The sequence below is a fragment of the Tamandua tetradactyla genome, chromosome 6, assembly GCF_023851605.1.
Source record: "Tamandua tetradactyla isolate mTamTet1 chromosome 6, mTamTet1.pri, whole genome shotgun sequence".
Classification (NCBI taxonomy): domain Eukaryota; kingdom Metazoa; phylum Chordata; class Mammalia; order Pilosa; family Myrmecophagidae; genus Tamandua; species Tamandua tetradactyla.
The window spans coordinates 58,186,255-58,207,387 of NC_135332.1; the positions used below are offsets into that span (position 1 = coordinate 58,186,255).

The 21,133-nt window shown below is 43.8% G+C and overlaps 1 protein-coding gene and 1 long non-coding RNA gene across 5 annotated transcripts in view; one reads left to right on the forward strand and one right to left on the reverse strand.

Moving 5' to 3' along the window:
• The first annotated feature begins 134 nt into the window (after nucleotides 1-134).
• Nucleotides 135-5,793, forward strand: LOC143688052 (uncharacterized). Its single transcript, XR_013177803.1, has 2 exons — nucleotides 135-2,643; nucleotides 3,942-5,793. It is a non-coding gene; the product is annotated as an uncharacterized LOC143688052 (long non-coding RNA).
• ANKFY1 (ankyrin repeat and FYVE domain containing 1) overlaps nucleotides 3,102-21,133 on the reverse strand; it is a 109,948-nt gene continuing 91,916 nt past the window's right edge. For 3 of the 4 annotated variants that reach the window (XM_077165591.1, XM_077165593.1, XM_077165594.1), the window contains 11 exons: nucleotides 20,952-21,123; nucleotides 20,028-20,146; nucleotides 19,175-19,331; nucleotides 18,278-18,478; nucleotides 16,336-16,512; nucleotides 12,249-12,396; nucleotides 11,716-11,806; nucleotides 11,282-11,406; nucleotides 9,441-9,587; nucleotides 7,859-7,949; nucleotides 3,102-7,157 (listed from right to left, as the gene is read on the reverse strand). In XM_077165591.1, coding sequence (XP_077021706.1) covers nucleotides 7,025-7,157; nucleotides 7,859-7,949; nucleotides 9,441-9,587; nucleotides 11,282-11,406; nucleotides 11,716-11,806; nucleotides 12,249-12,396; nucleotides 16,336-16,512; nucleotides 18,278-18,478; nucleotides 19,175-19,331; nucleotides 20,028-20,146; nucleotides 20,952-21,123 — 1,561 coding nt within the window. In that variant the 3' untranslated portion in view covers nucleotides 3,102-7,024. The remainder of the gene's footprint in view (nucleotides 7,158-7,858; nucleotides 7,950-9,440; nucleotides 9,588-11,281; nucleotides 11,407-11,715; nucleotides 11,807-12,248; nucleotides 12,397-16,335; nucleotides 16,513-18,277; nucleotides 18,479-19,174; nucleotides 19,332-20,027; nucleotides 20,147-20,951; nucleotides 21,124-21,133) is intronic. The other variant, XM_077165592.1, reaches the window with a different exon arrangement.

Consider the following 21,133-nt stretch of genomic DNA (forward strand, 5'->3'; position numbering starts at 1 on the left):
TCCTCTATTCTGCCAGTGGATGGCACCACCACTGACACCCCATCACATCAAATAAGAATTTTGGCAATTATCTGCAGTGACTCCCTCTCCCCTCCCAAACCAGTCTCCAAAGTCCTGGCAATTCAACTCTTAATTCTCTCCTTTCATCCCCCCCTGTCCATGCCCAGTGCTCTTCCTTTGGTTTAGGTTGTCATTTCTCACCTGGGTTGCTGCAGGAGTCCCACCCTCTTCAACCATCTTCCACACTGCTACTGGGGTCATCTCTCTTGATGATGGCATCCCTCATTTATGCCTCATCAATGGTTTCCCATATCTGAGGATCAAGTGCTAACTCATCAGCAGCTTAGCCCACAGGGTCCTCCTTGGTCCATCTCTTAACTTCTTTCCCACCCCCATGCCCCACATGCACCCTTCTCCCTCAGGCTTCATTTCACTGATAATGCCCACATGCCTTCCTACAAGCTATACTTTCTGACTGGCATGACACCTCTTCCTCCATTCCATTTGTCCACCTCTTACGTCTTCAAAATTCAGCTCAACCAATACCTTTGGGAGCCTTCATGAACCACTGGCCCAGCAGTTGGCTTGAGTTGTATTTTCCCTGGGTCCCCACGGCACACAGTGCTATTTCTGCAATAACATAAATCACAGTGTACCATAACCATTAATTTCCTCATCAGCTTCTCTTTCTGGACAGCAGACTCCTTGGGGACAGGGATCCAGGGCTACTCAGTTTTCTATCCCCTGTATCCATAGTTCTATAGCCTGTGCTAAGTGCACAGTTAGCTTTCTAGAGATGAGATAACCATGGCTCAAAGAACTCATGTGACTTGCTGGAATCACAAAGCAATGGAGCTAAGCCTAGAACTCAGGATTCATATTTCTGTATGTCTCTGCCCTCCTTGGAGCAGAAGTAGGCAGAAAGGAGAGCTGAAATTAGTACCTTGTTCCAGACAGCTCTTGAGCTCAGTGCCCAAGGCTTCTCTGTTAATGGAAAGCATCCCTCTACTCCAGGCTAATCAGGAACTAGTTTCAGCTACTCCTCTGGCTTCTCTTTTAGTCATTCTGTGAATATTTACCAAGCACCTGCTATATACCAGCATCATGCTGGGGTCAGGGGAGGGGGATCAAGTGAATCTCAAGGAGTTGATAGTCTGACAGTAGAAGACCTGGTTAGAGCACCCAGTGTTCATTCTTGGGGCAGGGATGTAGGAACAGTGTGCAGGCCAGGTCCAGAGAAGTTCACACCCTTCCAAAACCAAGCTGAAAGAGCAAAACAAGGTCCATTTACAGTCATTCCAGCCAGATGTGGCCTTTGGAGGAACCTAGAAGGGCCTGACCTCTGACTGATGCAAGGCCCCTAAATCCAAGCTCCAGGGTAAACTTAGCTAGCCTCAGGAGCTTGCTCGGTTCCTTAATGTGAATTCATTTTCTCTTGGGAAGCCACACTTACCTTACTTATGATAAAGAATCTTCCTCACATCAGGGCGGTGGGTCAATTGTAAAGGCATTCAGCAAGAATAGGCTGTCAGTTCTAAAGATCTTAGGCACTTTGCAGTGTGGTTACTGGAGAAATGCTTCTCCTTCCTCCATTAGAGTGGCCCTGGGCAAAACTGAGGGCAGAAGATGGCAGTTCCTCCCTAATGGAGCCACAGAGAAGTCAGCTCAAGCTGAGGGACACAGTGGGAATTCCCGGCAGAGGGAAATAAAACTATTATGTGTTGGCTAAAACTATGCTGGGCCAGGTCTTGTGCCCAGTCTTAAGATACCTCCACTTTTATGGCCCAGAAGGGGTGTATAAATATCCTCTCTCCTCTTCTAATAATTTTAAAAGGCATCACGTAACAGCTGAAGTTTGTACCCATATCTGCTCTTGGCCACACCAGCAAGCAAGGTGCCAAAGCAAAGGCTGGGCAGGCAGGACTGATGTCCCCTACTATCTTGAAGCAATCTCAACATCTGCCTTTTAATTCTAAGATTCCAGTTTTCTACAAACAGAACTAAAATTGAAGATTCTGGAATTTTTAGGCCACAGTTCAGCCACTGCATGACTGCAAAACAAAGGGAGTTGTTTCAGACCACAACCGTAATCTCTTGCTCACTTTGTTAGGGGACGAGCTGTGTTCCAAAAGCTAGGTCCCATGAAGTGTAGGGCTGTCTGTTCAGAAATCTGAGGGCACCCCTTAAGAGGACTACTGTGTGAGAGCACTTTCTACTGCCAAAGGCCCCTGATTCCTTCGAGCAGGCAGGAGACATTACTCCCATCAGCCCTCACGAGAGGGGACCCTCTGAGCTAGAAAGGACCATGGTCACCTACATCTTGTAGATGTAGGCATGGAAATGATGAAACTTTCCCAACACTGCCAGCGAATCAATGACAAAGCAGAATTAAAATCCGGATTTCTCCCCTGGCTGGGCAGAAATGTGTGGAAGTTGATGCATGCCTGGTTCCTGTTTATAGTGCCCCATTATGACCAGTGAGAGTGGTGAGCGCTGTTTGTCTCAGGACAGCTGGCAGGACTACTTGGACTTGTTCTGTGGAAGCACTTAACACCTACTGATTACGAGAAAAACTATAGAAGAATGTGAAATATTATGACAGCCGGCCTGAAGTAGGGGTAAGGAAGATGGAGGACTGGTAAAGTAAGCGGTTACCTACATTTGATGATTTGTACAGGGGCTTTATGGGCCATTAGATTTTAATTTGCAAGTCCCTAAGCCTCATTAGTACCCTCATTAGAGCCAGTTCTCCTCCATTCTAATCTCGGCCAGCAAAAAGCTCACCATAGTGGATCCACTTGAGTTGCTCTTAAATTGTGAAGTCTGAGAGGGAATTGCCAGGGTCATCTGGAGAGCTACAGTGGGTTAGGTGACAGAGACTGCAGCTGCAATTATAGCGTGTCACTATGAGTTGAAGTGTAGGCCAAGAGCACAGTAAATCCAGGCAGCTGGTCATTATGCCTATAATACCTACTTCTTGATGGCTGTAAATAGTTTCTGAAAAATGCTGGAATTCAAACTTTCCTAGAGGTAGCTACTAAAGAAATTTATTCATGTCAGGAGGTTTTTGTTTTGTTTTTAATGCTTATTGATACTTTAACTTTAAACACAATTTTACCTCATTTTATTATAAGGAATTGTTACAGAAAATGCAAATATCAATATTTAAAAATACATTTCCATTACATGGACCCCAAAGAAACAATGCTTCTAAGTGCCATGGTCCTATCTAGTGCTGTCGTCCCACAATGAGTACAGCCCATAAAGCCAGGAAGCCAAGGTGATCGACCCATGTTGTGCCTACAGTCTCTGCCCCTCCTCATGGTCTCACATGGCATGCCCAGCCAAGTATGTTGTGGAATAGCCAACTCAGATGCCTGCCAACTCAAGGCTCCCTAGCTACAGAAAACCAATTTTACCAGTATTAACAGGTTAATATATTGAATATGCCACACAAAAAGGGAACTGTACAGGCAATGATCTCCCAAAGGATGTCTTTTAAGGCATCTATGATAACATCTGGAAATTTAATGTGTATAATTAATATCTGGTCAAACAGTCAGCTAGCTGTTCACTGAATTACTTCTACAATGTGAGAATGCAGCTTCCAAATCCCTTCATAGTAGTTGTCCCTCTGCTCAAGAGTGCAGCTGAAGGTGGGGAGCTTTAGTGCTCCTAACCTGAAAGGTTAGGAGGAGCTGGGATTGCCCGCCACATTCCCAGCTCTGCTGGGGCCTGTCCTGAGGGAAATAAATTCCAGGCCCTGCAAGAAGCTTGTTTCTGGAGCTTCTTCACAGTCTTGAACTGTAAACTCTGTAAACTGTGTCTCTCTCATGGAAGCTTTATTTTTACTTGCTTGTATTACTGTCAAGTTGGCAGTTTGTTTGCCTTTTAGATCTAAGTATTACATAGTTTTTCAAAAGTATTCTTTTTTTCTCCAGATAAGACACCTAGATGGAGATATAGGCTCTCCACCCCCACCCCACCAAGGCTCTCCCTCCATTCCATGCCTGTGGTCAAGATGAGCATAGTAACATTCAATACAACAGTAAAGGAGCATGAATCAGGAAGAGTGGTGAGACCACCACATGATGAGCTCCATGCAGGGACCCCGTTCAGAGTGAAGAGTGAGTAGCTGAACGGAATGGTCATGAGTGACTCACGGCTCCAATGTCATTCATGTGGATCCCATTCCTGGAGACTGGCAAGTGAAGCAAGCAATCTAATCCAGCATCGACTAAACTGGTAACAGGTTGACAATGCACAGACAAAAACCTCTAATGGAATATGGTTCTCATACATCACTCAGTGAGACACCACTAGAAAGGTAAATGAAGATTAAAATGTCCTAAGTGTATAGGCACTTAAGTTTGTGAGAAATTCCTGTTAGAGAATCATAGCAAGTTAGGATATGCAATTCGATTTGTATACAGCACATGGTTTGTACCTTCCTCTTGAGACAAAATTTTAAAAAACTGTTAAGAATACACTGTATAGTAAATCTAGTGATGAGCAAGAGGCAGTTAAAAGCTAATTCAGCATAACAATGTTGACTGATGCAGCAAATTATGTTTCGGTAAAGTTTATTCTTCCCGCTCTACTCATTTACAAGTGGTAACTTTCTGAATGAATAAAATTGGGTTTTTGCTACAAGTATTTAAGCTACTGGATAAAATTGAACAAGAATGGCTCGGCAGTTTTGTAGTTACGACCTAACACTTGGAGAGCCTGTCTCACCCCAGCAGGGCATCAGCCATTCAGGAGCCTCTTGAGCTCAGACCAGAGGTCATCAGCGCGCTGGGGAGGATCTCCTAAATTGGAAGGACCCTTTGCTCTGTCTACAAGAATGCACCCTTAGGCCAATCCAAGACTCACAAAATGTTCCCCAATCCATAGCTGGTCAGTACCATAGCTGAAAAAGGAAATCCCAGAAGCTGATTCAACATATTTTGTACATGATCTTGAGATTTTAAGTGCAATTATAGGCAAGATTGGCTGAAATTTGCATGCTGGGGCAAAGGCAGGACAATCAGCTTATTCCCTGATTAGATTCTCATCCTCCCCTCTCCACCACGGACAGTAACAGAACAAGTATAAACCTACCACGCACCTCAATTCATATCTGAACAATAATTATCTTGTTTCCACTTAAAGAATCTGGACATCTAATTAAGCCTACGTCCTCATGGCTCTTCTCGGGCAACAGAAAAGGGAAACTGACCACAGGCCTTGCATGGTCAATGTCTTCCCATACTAGTTGAGTTACTCTACAAAAGTTCTACAGGAAGTATGTCACAGACTTTGGGGGTGGGGTAGGGGAACTCTTCTAATTATTTTTTTTCTTTTAAACATTGTGTTCAAGCTCATATTAACATAAAAAGCATATGTATCTTATAAATCACGGAAATATTTTTTCTTAAAGTAGTACTCTGGTCTGTCAGCCCATTTTACACACATATTTAGGCAGTAGAATGTATAAATCTACAGCAACATAAGACATACTACTATCCAAGAATGAAAATGAACAAACAAAAAAACAGGCAGTTGTAAAAAATATTTAGTCCCTTTTACACAGATATCCAAACTTAATTAATGCAAAAAAAAATGTAGTGGTTATTGAATGTCTGAAAAAAAATCAATGTATATGATTGAGACTGTTAATCTCTGAGTATAACTGTACAACACATATTGTTCATATTAGGTCTTTTTTTTTTTTTTTTCTTAAAGCAGTGGTAGAAGTTTCTCTTTAAATGTGCATTTTTAAAAAACTGGCCAAAACCTTTATAAGTTTAACACCTCAGGGTTAACACGTGTACCAGCAGTGACTAAGGCCCAACAACTCTAGGGACCTCATTCAGCCTTCCAAAACGGGGTCAGCACATTCTTGGCCAGCGCCTGTGGCTGCTGGTTCTTGTGGGGCAGGGCACGCTACACAGAGCTGGGGTCGAGGACCAACAACACTCACGCCACCACAGGGAAGGTTTCGGCAAGAAGCACTCATTGTCAAAGAGCCTGAGGTCCCCAGGATTGAAGCCTTTTTGGTTCCTCTACTCATCACTTGGCCTGTGTGGATCTTTTGCTCCAAGTGACATTCTGCAGGAGTTTTTCCTTTAAGACTTAATGTAAACTGAGGTCCGGTCAAAGATGATTATTAGAATCACTGATACAAGGATGTATGAGGGTATTTTTGAATGTGTTTTTAAATTGGAATCACCAATAAAACGGCTATATAAAAAGTGTGTGGCACAATAAAAGTGCATTTCCTCCAGCACGCTCTAGTGGCAGAGTGACTGAGGACTCCACAGACAGGACACAGCAAGATGAGAGAATGAGATGCTGTCAAGGAGGTGTCAAGCTGCCAAACTGCACTCCTGACAGCCTGGGAGCATGAACACTGGTAAAGCTTTCAGTTGTTAAGGCCACAATTTTTCAGCTCTCATCTTTGGACCCTGTTTAGAGAGATTTCACCTTTTTTAAAAGGGGTAGCTCACTAAAAATACAGCTAACTTAAAAAAAAAAAAGACTTCAGGGCAAGAGGATCCTATCATCTTTATGAAAATGCTGTACAGGAAAGTCCACAGCCACTTGCCCGAGTGTAAAGCCAGCTGTCATCGAGCAGCCAGATGCCAGCTTCCTATTCTGTCAGCCTAGTGACTCTGTCCAGGCAGGAAGACTTCAGGAATGCTCTGCGACAGATACTAAGCTACTGGGAGGGAAAATGGTTTTAGACGTGTCCTTATATGCTGCCAGCAGAATGGGGTCTAATTCATATACATTTACCACTGAAGCCAAATGGTCCAATCCAATTAGTGAGACATCTAGAGAAATCGATCACAGTCTGACACAAGGACAATCATAAGGAATCATTTGAAACGGGTTCTATCAAACCATAGGCCTTCACTGTCTCAGTCTATTGCTGCAGGAAGATGACCCCCAGCTCCTGCTCTGGGTGGGGCAGGCTGGCGAGCAGGGGAGCTGCTGGGGAGGGGACCAGGGCCGTGGCCTGGACCCCCTTGGGTGCACACTAAGAGACCCCACCCAGAGTCAGGACATCAAAGCAAATGTTGCAAACTCGAACAGGCTTGTTCAGATCAAACTTTATAATAGGAATCTCCTTAGTTGAGCATTTATGGCAGAGAAGACGTCCGCAGTGACGACTGTGGAAGCAAACAAAAAAAAAAGGTGTGAGATGGCCACTATAGAGCAGACTGCTTCCTGCAGCATCAAAGATACCCACGACACCCAGAGCACCCTCAGCAGATAAGGAGAGGGGTGAGGGGGGACATGGCCAGAACCCTGAAGTCACCTCTGCCATTTGCCAGCCAAGTTATACCAATTCATCAATAGCCTGTATTCCATGAAAACAAAATTCTACTCAATAATAAAGTTAAAATAATACTTTAGAAAGCTCTTCTTCAGAAATCAGGAGCAGTTCAGCATAAGCACTGGAACAGTCTTGTTTTAGTGGAATCAGCTCCTTAGTCCTTGGGCTAGAAGCTCACTGTAGGGGCAGGAGGTCATCTCTGCTTGGCTATAAGCCGGAAGCCTGGGAAAGATGGTGTAAGGCCTAGAGGCTGCCTGGGATCTGTGGACTCTCAGCACTCAGCAGGAAAGCCACCCATCTGAGTGATCCCTGTCTCACCCACATCACTGTTTCTCAGTGTGATCCTTGGGTCTGCACAAGTCCCATGTTTCTCATCCATGCATTTGATGAAGTTTGCTCAGGAGAGTCCAGGGCTACCTCACCTCACAGCTCAGTGAGCCCAGGTAACTTCAAGGCTTATCATTGAAAAGGAAGAAAGCCATAACATCAGCAAAAGTCCCCTTGCTCCTCAGAAAAGTGAGGTGGGAATCTTACCAGTGATGTTTGCGAGTTGTGACTCCAAACTTGGCAGTGCACTCGTAACAGTTGGAGCCATCACACCACGGAGGTTCCTTGGATAGCATATCTGTAACACAGGCAGGCAGAGACCAGTTCATGGCCCGGAGTGACTGTGCTAGAGCTTAAAGGACAGCCAGAGAATAAACAAAGCGAAATATTGCAGGATGACATGAGGAATGACAGAACAATATATTCCAGCTAAGTCAGGGAATGCTGCAGAGGAGAAGATGGAGAATCAGCATTTGCTAAGAAAACTAGGTAAGAGAGAAATGGTATTCAAGGTAGGAAACAGCAGTGTCTGGGAGGGAGGCAGATGCAACTAGGGTGGCTGGAGTGTAAGGCAGGGTGGGGAGAGAACAAAAACCACACAGCTCAAAAAGTTGGTGGGAGCCAAATGTTAAGGGGAACAGGGAGGAGGGAACCAAGACCAGAGAAACCAAGAAGGCACAGAATCTTGGGGGTAGGGGGTATGGGTGGTGTGGTCAGAGGGAGAAAGAAGGAGATGAAGGTGATTCCCAGGTTTCTTGAGGGAGTGACTGAGTTAAGGGAGGGATCGCCAGCAGAAGAGACATAAAAGAAAGAACCAGAGCAGATGAGTTCAGTTTTGAGTTTGAGGAAGCTGTGGAACATTCAGGTTGGGGTTAAATATACATCAGCACAGACTTTATATCTATATTAATCTTCCCAGAAACACAGAGTAGAGAACTATCAATGTAGTTAACACTCATTACTCTTTGCCGAGCACTAATTATGTGCCAGGCCCTGTTCTTTGTGTTCATTACACAGAAGCAGAATGAGCTTATGGGATGTGGGGAAGCAGTGGGGGGTGCACACATGAGTCCATCATGACAGAGTACTCAGTCTACAGGCCAACACTGTGCCAGGCACCTCTTCTGGGCTCTTATTTAAAGAGCTGAGCCATGCATGGCATAGGGAAAATAACAGTAAACTCAAATCATAATATCACTGGGCTTTCATGCTGCCTCTGCTGCAAACCAGCTTTGTGGCCTTCGGCAAGTCACCTACATTAAGATCACACAGTTACTGAGTATTTCTGAACTTGTTTCTCTGTCTGTACCAGGGGACTCACAACTCCTATTCTGTAGTCACTGAGGGATGATGGGAGAACCCTGTGTCATGGCAGAACTTCAGGGCATTGATTCTTTCTACCATGTCAGTAGGAGGAGTAAAGACTTGCAAATATGAAATCAAGAGTGAAGCTCTCCTGCCCAGAAAAGGTACCCAGAAAAGGAAGCTTCACTGGGGGCTGAAGCAGAAGGCACATTTGAAGGATGACCTACCTGGAGCTTGTAGATGTCTGATGGGTTCAGGGGAAATGGGAGACCAGCAGAGGCCCTAATGTGGAGAACTCTGAAAAGAGGCTGCTAATAGTAGCCCTGCCACTATCGTTTAAAATCCCTTCAACCCATTCAGAGAAAAAAATCTCCAATGGTGCCTGGAGAATGACTAGTTCAGATCATAGTCAAGTCAGTCATGAGATTTAAAAATCACCATTGTAACTGTGCTTGCCATGAAAAGCAAAAAGAAGGTCACTCACCTAAAAGCCTGAACAGAAGTTGCTTAGTAGCAACCTGATAGTTGAAAATGTTGACTCCTTGGTTATTATTCACTCCAAGGCGAGCCCCAGATCGGACGATAGCACGGCACAAGTTGGCATTCCCTTTCATGTATGCCAAGAGCAGCACTAGAAAACAGAATCACAATAGGACTTCTTCCTACCTGGTCCCAGCTTTGCCCTGCTGGGGACATTTGTTAAGTAAGTCCCTACAGACCCACAGGGGCCCTCTGAGGCTCTAGTGAGACCTCAGAGCAGCTCCAGCTCCAGAACAGTCTCAGTTACCAGCCCACAAGACACTCCTTCCCATTCAGAGTTCCAGCTACAAGACAACTGAAGGAGTAATAAAACACTGAAGAAAAAGTATACAGTTGTCTCAGTTGCCTTCCTCTGGCACAAAACACTCTTTTCACCATGAAGAATCAAGCTCTTTTTATATAATGTAACTAAATCTAAAGACCTGTGAATAGTGTGCACTGAGGAAATCCGGCATGGGAAGCATGCTTCGGGAAGTTCTCCAGCCCCGAGACACTCTCCTTTGTGGAGGCACAAGCCTAGTCAGAAGACAGGCCCTAGCCAGGCCGTCATGCTGGTCCTCTCTACTGACACAGGTGACAGCAGCTCCCCTTTGTTGACCTCATCATGCATTCTATTCCAATTCTTTCCTTTAATTATCAAAAACAATCCAGTAAGATGAGGGTTGTTATTCCCATTATCAAGTGAGGAAACGGGCAGAGTTACAAAACTTATCTGGAGTTACCCCATTCCAATACAACAGGGCTAGGATTTGAGCTCAGGTCTAAGTCGGAAGCCAAGATACACAGCACCTCCCTTCTGTGCTGCCCTCCATCCTGCCTGCCAGTTGTTAACCTACTCCTGGGAATGGTGCTCGCAGGAATACCGGCTGGGCCCAATGGCTCGCACCAAGGAGCAGACTCCTCTGAAACTCAAGCCCACACCTGCCAGCTCAGCTTAAAAAATACATTCATGTATCACATTTTTTCCCAGAGCCAAGAACTGGTAATAACATATTTGGTTCCATGCAGAAATTCAGGCTATCCTTTGGTGACTGCATTTCTTCCTGGCCTGAGGGTGAAGGAGTAGGAGTGCTGCAGCAGCAAAGGGATGCTCAGGGAGCCCTGGGCCCGGCAGGAGGTCTGGATTGCATCATTGTATTGTTCTTTTTTTTGTCATGACTTCCTTACCTGAAGAATGGAGACACACCTACCTATGTGCACTGTTTACCTCATGGGGTTGTTGTCCAGATTTAAAAAGAAAGTGAATACAAAAAGACTTCAAAAAAAGCTTTGAAAGCTATATAAATGAATACAATGATTCCTGGGTTGCTAGAAAAACATGACTAGGAAGGCCCATTTATCCTCCTCAGTAAGAAGGCACCACTTATATCTGTATTGTATAGCTTGTCACTTTCTCAAAGCATGTCAACATAAACTCCAGAACAGTTCTTCCTTCTGAGGCCCCTCTGAGGTGATCGTTTTTACCTCTCTGCTAATACCTGAGAGCTTGGGCAGGGCCCTGGCTGACCCAACAAAAGGCAGACAAGGGCAATAAAAACAAGGTGGACGGGCTTTTTTGGACATAGGTGTTACTTTGGAGCACCAGATACACTTCAGATGTGATAAATGCCCTAAAATCAGACACTGTCAAAGTCTATGACAGGGATCTATGGCAGAGGCTCTGAGAGCCCAGTGTAAATGCAATGAGCTTAAGGCCCTTGAAGAATGACATATGTCTGGATTCTTGTTTTTCCAGGCAGCAAGGAGCACAGGTAAGATGAGATATACAAACCCTTTATTACATACCTGTGTTTCCTTCCGCATCTGGTTTATCTAGAGGATACTCAGGCATACACTCTAAAAAGAGATCAAAGATGGCTGCTGCATTCTCTTTGCCATACTGTCCCAAAATGTGCAGTGGTGACTGACCTCTGATAAAACAAGTTGGAAAAATTAGGTATGTATCTGCCATGGTCATCATACACAAATGAGATAGAACTTTCTGAACTATGATGTTAGACAAATCTAAAGGATACAAAACAGTTCATAAAAGTTTTTCTAAAAGTGTTTTTCAAAAACAAAAATGTCAGGACACCAAAAGCTGGTCGTGTGCCCCAGTGGCCACTTCTGCAGCACGCACCTGGGGCTGACAAGAAGCACAGTGGCCACCAGCTCGGAGGGGAGGCCAGCCAACATGGAGCCCAGGATATGCATTTCTACAAGACACGCCAGACACTCACCTTAGATTAAAGGCTTCAGCATCCACAGTGCATTCCGTTAGGAGGGCCCGAATGTTGTTGAGCCGACCGTGCATGACAGCCAGATGAAGTGCTGAGGAGGAAAAGGGCGTTAGTGTGCAAGCCCAGGAGCACACGCAGAAGAACTCAACTCTCCCTCACCCTTGCCAACCCTTCCTCTAAGCGAGACTCAGAGCAACCACAGAGCAATCCTTTCTAGTCTTCACCACCTCCCAAGAATGAGTCATAAATTCAACCTCGTGAGTTTTGGCTTTCTGTTTTAGCCATCATCCAAAGATGAGGTTTCATGGTATCACTAGAAGCCACTGGAGGTGTCTAGGGTTACCAATCAGATTAGGGGCTGCCCAGGGCCTGGTCCATGGCAGGTTAGATGCCCAGCTCAGAGCATTTCCTGTCCCAGCTGTGGTCCTATAAAAGCTGAACCCTGCGTGGGGGTGGGGAGCAGACCCAGGGTGTGCAGCACACCTGCATCCAAGGCACCTGGCTCTGGACAGAGAGGAAAGACCAAGAATTACCATTATTTCCATTCTCATCCACAGCAGCAAAATCCACTCCATTCTCCAGGAGGACCGAGCAGATGGTAGGAAGGTCCTGCTGGGCAGCGAGATGAAGGGCAGTCTGGCGGTGCTTGGTTAATTCATTCACTTTGGCTCCTGCAAGAAGCTGTTGAAGTTGCCTGCATAAGCAGCCTCTCTACCACAATCAGAGTCCCACTTACAGGGGCCTACAGCCTGCCTCTCTGCTGATTTGCCTAGCCGGCAAACTGAAGAAGCAAAGAACCTCTCATACACTCCTGGTGAGGTGTAAATCTGCAAAACCTTCCCCTAGGGGAAACCAGCAATAATTTATCCAAATGTTAGCCATTCCTTTAGACACAGAAATTCTACTTCTAAGACTTTAGGAGATAAAAAAACTGCCCAGGAGTGTGGTGATATTCAGTGTACTACATAAGGATATACACTGCCCATTAGAATAAAACCTGGTTGCAACAGGATTGGGTTATAAAAATTATAATACAGTCAAACAATTGTATAAGTAGCCATTAAGATGATAAGTATTTATGTATTATCATGGAAAGATGTCTATAACATATTTAAAAAAGGGGCAAGTTAGAAAACTATATCATGATACCACTTAAGAGTTATAGATAAGATAAAAACAGATATAGATACACACACATACACACACATACATATATATATATACATACATTTTTGAAAGTGTTAAAACCATATATACCAAACTCAGGGAAGAGGTGAAACGGAGATGCTTTCTGCTTTCTATCTCTCTGTGCTACAAGTTTTTTCACAATGAGCATGGACTATTTTTATATTATTTTTTAAAAGACAGAAAATAAGAATTACAGAAGCAAAGGCAGGTAGGAACTTTAAATAACATCTTGTCTATCTGTTCATTTAGTAACTGAAGTTCATTTATTATCCACTTTCTGACAAAGTTTCATTGACAGCTGCTGTTAACAAGAAAATAATCCGTATTTTGTAATCAGAATCCAATCTGTTCCCCTGGAAGTCTGAAGCCACTCCTGGTCCCTTTCTGAATGTGCAGGCACCAGCCTCTGTGAGAATCCAGGCACCTGGAAGCTGGTCTGGTTCTGCACCTGACTTCTGAGTTCCAGCCTCCTCAAACCTCTGAGTGTCCAATCAAACCACTCATTGGACCAGACAGGACATACAGTCAAATGACCTTCATGGCCATTAGTACTGTGGTGGGATCAGAGCTAAGCCTGAGGCTGGTTAACTTGAGTAGGGGGCAGAGGTCTGGGCAAAGGCATTGTTTCAGATGTGAATATGATCAAATGTAAATCTATGACAGCCCATACAGCAAGGACTGCAGGGATGCATGGGAGATCAGATGTTTCTAGGACTCCTAGCACCTGTGAGGTCAGGCATTACTAAGGCAGGGGCATTACCTTGGGGAAGGGGCCAGGACTCACAAAGTGCCCGAAGCGCTCAGGGTGGCAGACAGACTGATGAACGTGCAGCCTGATTCCCTACTACTTTGGGGGTCCACCTCTGCTGAATCTGTCCCCGGTGTCCCTCTGATCTGCCTACAAAATCATTCTCCAAGCCACTGCCTCACCCCGGCCTCATTATTGGTAGTTCTAGCCCCACACCCTCATACCCCAGCCCCAAGGCATCTTCCTTAAATGCTCTCAAAGTTCAATCACATATCAGGTCATAAAGGCTTTTCTAAAAAGTGTCTTTCAAAAACAAAAATGCCAGGATACCAAGGCTGATCAAGTGTCCCAGTGGCCAGTTCTGCAGTGCACACCTTGGGCTGATGGGGGCACCAGCAGCTGTGAGCTCTGGGGCGGGCCAGGTGACATGGAGCCCTGGTGTCTGCTCTGGACCACGGTCCTCACAGGCAAATCCATTTTCAATGGTTTCCCCACTGCCTAAAAGATAAAGGATGCTCACAGTTCTTGTTGGAAATATGAGTTTCCATAATCTGGTCTTTACCTGCCTCTTGAAAAACATTTTCTACTGCTCTCTACTTGAATTCCAATCAAATGTTTCTACTTAAAACTCACTATATGCATTTTTTGGTGACAACATTTTCGCTCAGACCCTTCCCCTGTCCAGGCGGCATAATGTTGTACTAGAAAAAGCCAACTTTGGAGCCAAAGAGAAATGGCTAAAATCCCACCTATACTACTGACTAGTTAATAACCCTGGGGAAAGAACATCCTTTCTGAGCCTAAATTTCAACCTTTATAAAATGAATGACAACCCCCCTACTCCACACCATATACAAAAATTAACTACATTTGGATCCATTAAAAACTGAATCAATTACCTAAATTTAAGAGCCAAAACTACAAAATTCTTAGAATAAAAATCAAAGGAAATAAACATCATCTTAGGCTTTATAACAAAAGCATGTAAGAAAAAAATATATAAACTGGACTTCAAAGTTAAAACCTTTTGTGCATCAGAAGACAGTATCAAGAAAGTAAAAAGACGACCAACACAATGGGAAAAAATATTTGGAAATCATATCTGATATTAATATCCACAATATATAGAGGATTCCTACAAGTCAACAAGAAAAAGACAAACCAGTTAAAAGATGGGCAAAGGTCTTGAATAGACATTTTTTCAAAGAAGATACACAAATGGCTAATAAGCACATGAAAAGATGTTCAACATCATTGGCCATTATGTACAGGCAAACCAAAACCACAGTGAGATACCGCTTCACACATATAAGAAGGCGAAAGAGAGAGAAAGATAACAGCAACTGTTGACAAAGATGTAGAGAAACAGGAACCCTTGCACACTGTTGGTGGAAGTGTAAAATGGTGCATTTGCTATGGAAAACCATTCCGTGGTTCCTCAAAAAGTTAGGTACAGTATTACCATACGACCTGGCACCTCTTCTAGATATATAACAAAAGAATTGAAAGTTGGGATTCAAAGAGGTATTTGTACACCAATGGTCATTGCAGCATTACCCACAATTGCCAAAAGGTAAAATCAACCCAAATGTCCATCAACAGATGAATGGATGAGCAAAATGTGGCATGTATATTAATGGAATATTATTCAGCCACAAAAGGAAATGAAGTTCTGATACATGCAATATGGGTAAACCACGAAGACATCATGTTGAGTGAAATAAGCCAGACACTAAAGGATAATATTAATATTGTATGATCTCACTGATATGAAATAGTTAGAATATGCAAATGTAGAGACAGAAAGTAGATTACAGGCTCCCAGGGTTGAAGGATGGTGGGTGTGGTGGGAGTGGAACAGGAAGCAATGTTTAGTGAATACAGAGTTTCTGTTTAGGGTGCTGAAAAAGTTTTGGTAACAGATAGAAATGGTGGCATAACACTATGAATATAATAATACCAATCAATTTTATACTTGAAAGTGTTTAAAGTGGGAAATTTTATGTGTACACGTTACCACAATAAAAATTAAAAAACAAAAAAAACACTGGCATCTCAACTACTAAGTCAAAGCAGAATTTAGTGTTTACATTATATTTTATTACACTGCTGCACAGTGACTAACATGCCAAGCTCCTGTGTTGGATTACTGATGTTTAGCTATTAAGATATTAAAGATACAAACACAAATATATAAATACACACAAAGCTGATAATTTATGGGCAAATTTAAAAATAGAGAACAGCATTCCTTCAGAATCTGTTTTTTTGTTTGTTTGGTTTTTTTTTTAAATGAATGAAGTCACTCTCCCTTACACCCACCCTCTGGATTGTTTTGAGCAGTAAGAGAGATAGCCCAGCTGAAAGCATTAGTTTAATGCCTAGCAGAGAGTAGGAATCCTGAACCTCCCTCCCCTTTTACAATCCCTCCTCTACCCTGACTCTGCCAGCTTAAGCTTGATTTCCCTCATGGCTCCCTGCCAGCTCTGCTGGAATGCAGCCCACTGGGCACTTAGATATGCTGCCTACTGACACCCGTTTTCCTGAGTGTATTGGCCTAGTACCCCACATTTCCACTGGCTTTTCACAATACCTGGCAAATACCTGTGATAAGAAATTCTGCATATAATCTATAACATGCCTTGCACACATGTTAGATGTATCACAGTTTCTGCATCACTTACCAAATTGCGGACTATAATCTCTGAGCCTGCTTGGACAGCCAGGTGTAAAGGTGTCAACTTGGAAACATCCTGCACTCTGGAATTCACATTAGCCTGGACACTGATCAGAAACAGGACACTTTCAATATCAGAGTTCTGAACTGCCACGTGAAGGAAATTCCGGCCCTTGTTATCCACCTAAGGCAATAAGTAGGGACCAAAATATTAGTAGGCTCCTTTGTTAAGAGTGTCTCTCCTGAGCTTCTGTGGGCCACTCTGACCCCTGGAGACATCATGATATAACCCTGCCTGAAGCTGTAGGAAACTCCCTCCCAAGAACCAACACTAAATACCAACCAACCCCACACCCTCCACCCCCAGAGAGACCAGACCCACTCTAAATATTTGTGCATGAGAACACATGCGCATGGTCACATCCATATGGTCAGAGGAAAGGAGCCACTACATCAAGCTAGCAATGAGATCCTCCTACAGCAGGAGCTGGACCTGAAAAGTCATAAAAGAGACCACCTAAAGGACAGGGAAAGGAAAGGACCAGCACATTGTGATGTTCAGAGAGAGCAGAATGTGGAGGCTAACTTTAGGAATCTCTTTGCTTTGGCTAGAACAAGCACCCAGGATGCTAACACCACAGCTGCAATGCCAGCCTGATCCCTGAGCACTCAAACAAAGGCTTCCTGATTTCATAAAATTTCCTTCTATTGAGTTACTGGATAATATACAATGAGGGAGGCAACCAGCTATATGTCCCAAACTTTGTTCCACTGAAGTAAAGCAGACAGAAGCTCGCTCAGATCAAGCCACATGGCAAACTGTCAAGAGCTGTCATTAGTATGACTGACAGTGAAGGAGACATCAACATACCACACACACTTCACCGCCACCTTCTCTCTCTCTCTCTCTCTCTCACACACACACACACACACACACACTAACACAGCATGTGCTGGTATGGCAAGCAATTCATCTTCAAAGGATTTTCATCAACAGTACCACTTTCAAACTAAATGGAGAGGAAATATGAGATGATTTTAATCTCCATTCATAAATACTAAAACTGTCTTGAGCAGGGACGAGGTGAACACCTTTACATTTCTTATGCTAGTGCTAAAGAAAGGTGATGCACAGAAGTCTGAAAACCAAGCAATCATCTTCAACCTGCTACAATTCCCATTTCATTCAAGCATCAAACTTTCCTTTTACCTTCATAAATGGCTATCCATAAGTCTTCATAGTACTCTAACTGCTGGCTGGAGATTCAAAGCTTCCAACCAAGTTTCTGTAAGACTGACTTAATAAAACCATCCGAGCTCCTACCTCAGAATCAGCTGTTGCTGTCATTTTCCACCCAATGTGCTGTAGAAGGTCAACAAATATACCATATGGATTTAGTAGCTGATAAAGAACCCAAAAAACAAGGATGCCTGAGCCTGCTAAGATAAATGAAAACATTTTTTTTGGCATAGGCAGGCACTGGGGATCGAACCCGGGTCTCCGGCATGGCAGGTGAGAACTCTGTCTGCTGAGCCATTGTGGCACGCCCAAATGAAAACATCTTAATTCCTCTAAAACACTCAGAAAATGGTCCAACATCACAACACAGGCTCAAGTTCAATTTAAATCTTTTCAAGACATTCATTACTAGGGCAATTAAATAACCGTGCAAAAGCCAAAAATAAACTGTTTTCATACCACAGAATTACAGACCTAGCAATCTCCCATTCCAGTCAAAATGTGGCACTATCAGGTGGCTATCATGCAAACCCAACAACACTGAAAGGAACATCTCAATAGCCAAATTTTAAGAAAGGGGGTTATAATTTCAAAACAAACGTCTTATATAGAAGAGACCTGTTTAGTTGGTGACATCTGTTTAGTCTCCACATAATAGGCTGTGCTGTGCTCAGAGCAATGTGGAGAATGTCAGGTGCTGGTCATTCACCTGCTCGGCCGCCCCAGACTCTCGTTTGAGGATGGCCTCGGCTGCCTTGTTGTTCTTATAAGTCATGGCGCAGGCAAAGGGGGTCAGCCCTTGTCTGTCTCGTACATTCAAGTGGATATCAGGGTGAGAAATCAACAACTGAATGATGACACTGTGTTGGTTGCTGATGGCCACATGGATAGGCGTTCTTCCTTCTGCATCCTATGGGGACAAGGGACAGATTTCAAGGTCCAATTGAAAGAGAAAAACATGAAGGTAAATAACTTAAATCAAGGTTCAGTTATGAGAATCAATACTACCACTTTGTGTTTGAAATCAAAGAGGCCAAACCTCAGCAATGACTAGAAACCACTCCCCATTATAACCCATTCCCAGCCAACCCATGGTGACACTGGGGCCAGCAGAAATACATTTGTTTTAGGAGATCTGCAATCAATCTGAGCTCAAAATCATATACTCTTGATCTGACTACAGGGCACATGTATAAATTTTCACAGGCTAGAACATCAAAAAGCATCAAGGAACATAGCTCAGAGGTGTTTAACTGAACCACTGTAACATTTTCCTAAACACAGTACCCACCTCGGGACTGAACAACTCTCAATGAAAATCTGTAACAAAGGGGAAATAGAGGGCAAGAATAATAGTAAGAGAAACCTTTCTCATGATATAGTAAGGACAGCAGGCACAAAAAAAGAAAAATCTTAACTTAAAACCATTAATAGTACCAGGCAGGTTGTAAGAGTCAGAGCCAGTTACTTCCTCTGCCTGCACCTTGGCCCCATTCAGGGTAAAGGAAAGGCCTGGAACTGTGGAATCTGCAAGATCCCTTGCCATAAAAAAATTTTTCTTAATTCTGAGGTAACCATCTCATTGGAAACTAGTAACTCCACATACCTGTGCATTTACATTCGCACCAAACTCTAGAAGACACTGTACTGTCTCTTCCAGCCCCCACGAGGCTGCCAAATGCAAGGGGGTCTGTCCATCTCTGGCCTCTTCCTCACCTTCTCCATTAGCACCTGGTTGTCTGGGACTATTCACATCACAGCCACTGAAAGGAAGAGAGGAAATAAGAGGAAGGCTTCCAGAGCCAGGTTTCCACATAGCTACAAGCATGCTGCTAAATTCATAGCAGCAGCCTCATCTAACCCTACAAAAATGTTGCTGCCAGGAATTACTGTCTTTGGTTCTCAGCTGCAAATACCGACACTTGGAACACACTCCCATAGATTCTTATGCAATTGGTCTTGGGGACAACTTAGGCACAAGAATTATAAAAACTGTCCCAGGGATATGTGTTCATTTAAAGTTTGAGAAACACTGCTCTAAAGGTTTCCTGAATAATACTGCCCACCAGAACCTCATTCTGCACTCTAAAAGGGCCATGGAATCTGTTGCGGCTTATGCATGTTTGTGAGGGCCTATAGCTGGGAGCTATCTATGGAGGCCATCCGGTCTCCTCATCCCAGCCTCCTGGCTTCATGGTGTGAACTTGTCTGAGGAACAGCTCCTCTGAATAGGAGACCCTGCAGTTCCCCAAGCAGAAAGGTGGCTTGGCTTTTAGATTCTTTGATGCAGGCACATGAACCCCTCCCCTTACAAGTGAGCCCAGCCCTTGACTGATATGACATTCAAACCTCAATAGTCTTAATTATGAAAGTCAAGCCAACTATGGGCATATAAGAAGAGAGCTGGTTTCCATTAACCTGAATAAGAAGACTTAAAGAGATACTTGGGCTTCTCAGACCTGCGAATAAGAAAGCAGGCAGTGGCCTCATTGTTTTCATCAATGGCTCTGTGCAGAAGTGTCTGAAGGCACCCACTAGGTCCTGGACCCCAGCACGTGGCATCACAACCATGTCTGACCTGCACAAAAACATAGGATACTCACAAACACTGCTAGCAAAGATGACAAGTCTCATTACCATCTCTGAGCGCTATACACATTCTTAGATTCATTTTTCAGGCAAGATAGTTGATAACTAACTGATAATTACTTTAATCTGTATTATTCATTAGTTTTACAAAAACTAAAATCTGCTCAGTATAAGCTCTTGCACTAAGCCCTATGGGAGGCGCTTGAAAGTTATAAATGTGTTTAATTATTGCCCTGAAAAGCTATGTTCTAGAAGGGACAGAAAGCACACACAGGTGGAAGTGTACACACGCACCTGACAAACTCCCCATAACAGACACCCGTAATTAACAGGTAATCTCAGTAACAATTGGGTAAAACCCCCAGGTGCAAAATGCCTTAGAGTCACACTGAAGACCTTTCACAGCTAAATGAAGACTTCCAGCTTACCTCCTCTTTGGAGGCTGGTCTTCTGAACAAGAGAGACAAACCTGAGATTTGGGAATTAATTGCTATGGTGATAATAGGAGCAGGAGAAATTATCACCTCCCAGGAGAAGACTCCTGATGAAATGCCTCAGCTCTCTTCCTTCTTGGTAGCTTTCTTGGTAAAGATAACATAAATGAAGGTTTTGGCCAAGATTACATTTGAACAGCAGATTTCTTAAACATGACTTTCAGCTGCTCCTCCTTGACCTAATTTGTTACTTGACAGATCACTAATTTTGCCCTTGTGATCGTGACACAGATACAAAGTGCATCACTGGCACACAATATTCCCATCTATAAACAGAGGTTCAAGTGGTGCTTGTCTCACCAGAGTCGACGCAATGTCCTCCAGATTATTTGCCAAAGCGAGCCACAGAGGGGGATTTCCCCTCTCATCTGGTACAGACATGTCTGCTCCCCGGGTGCATATAGCATCGACTACAAGGGGAAGCTGATTTTTGATGGCCAGCTGAAGGGCTGTCTCCCCATCTTGAGTCCTGCTGGGACATA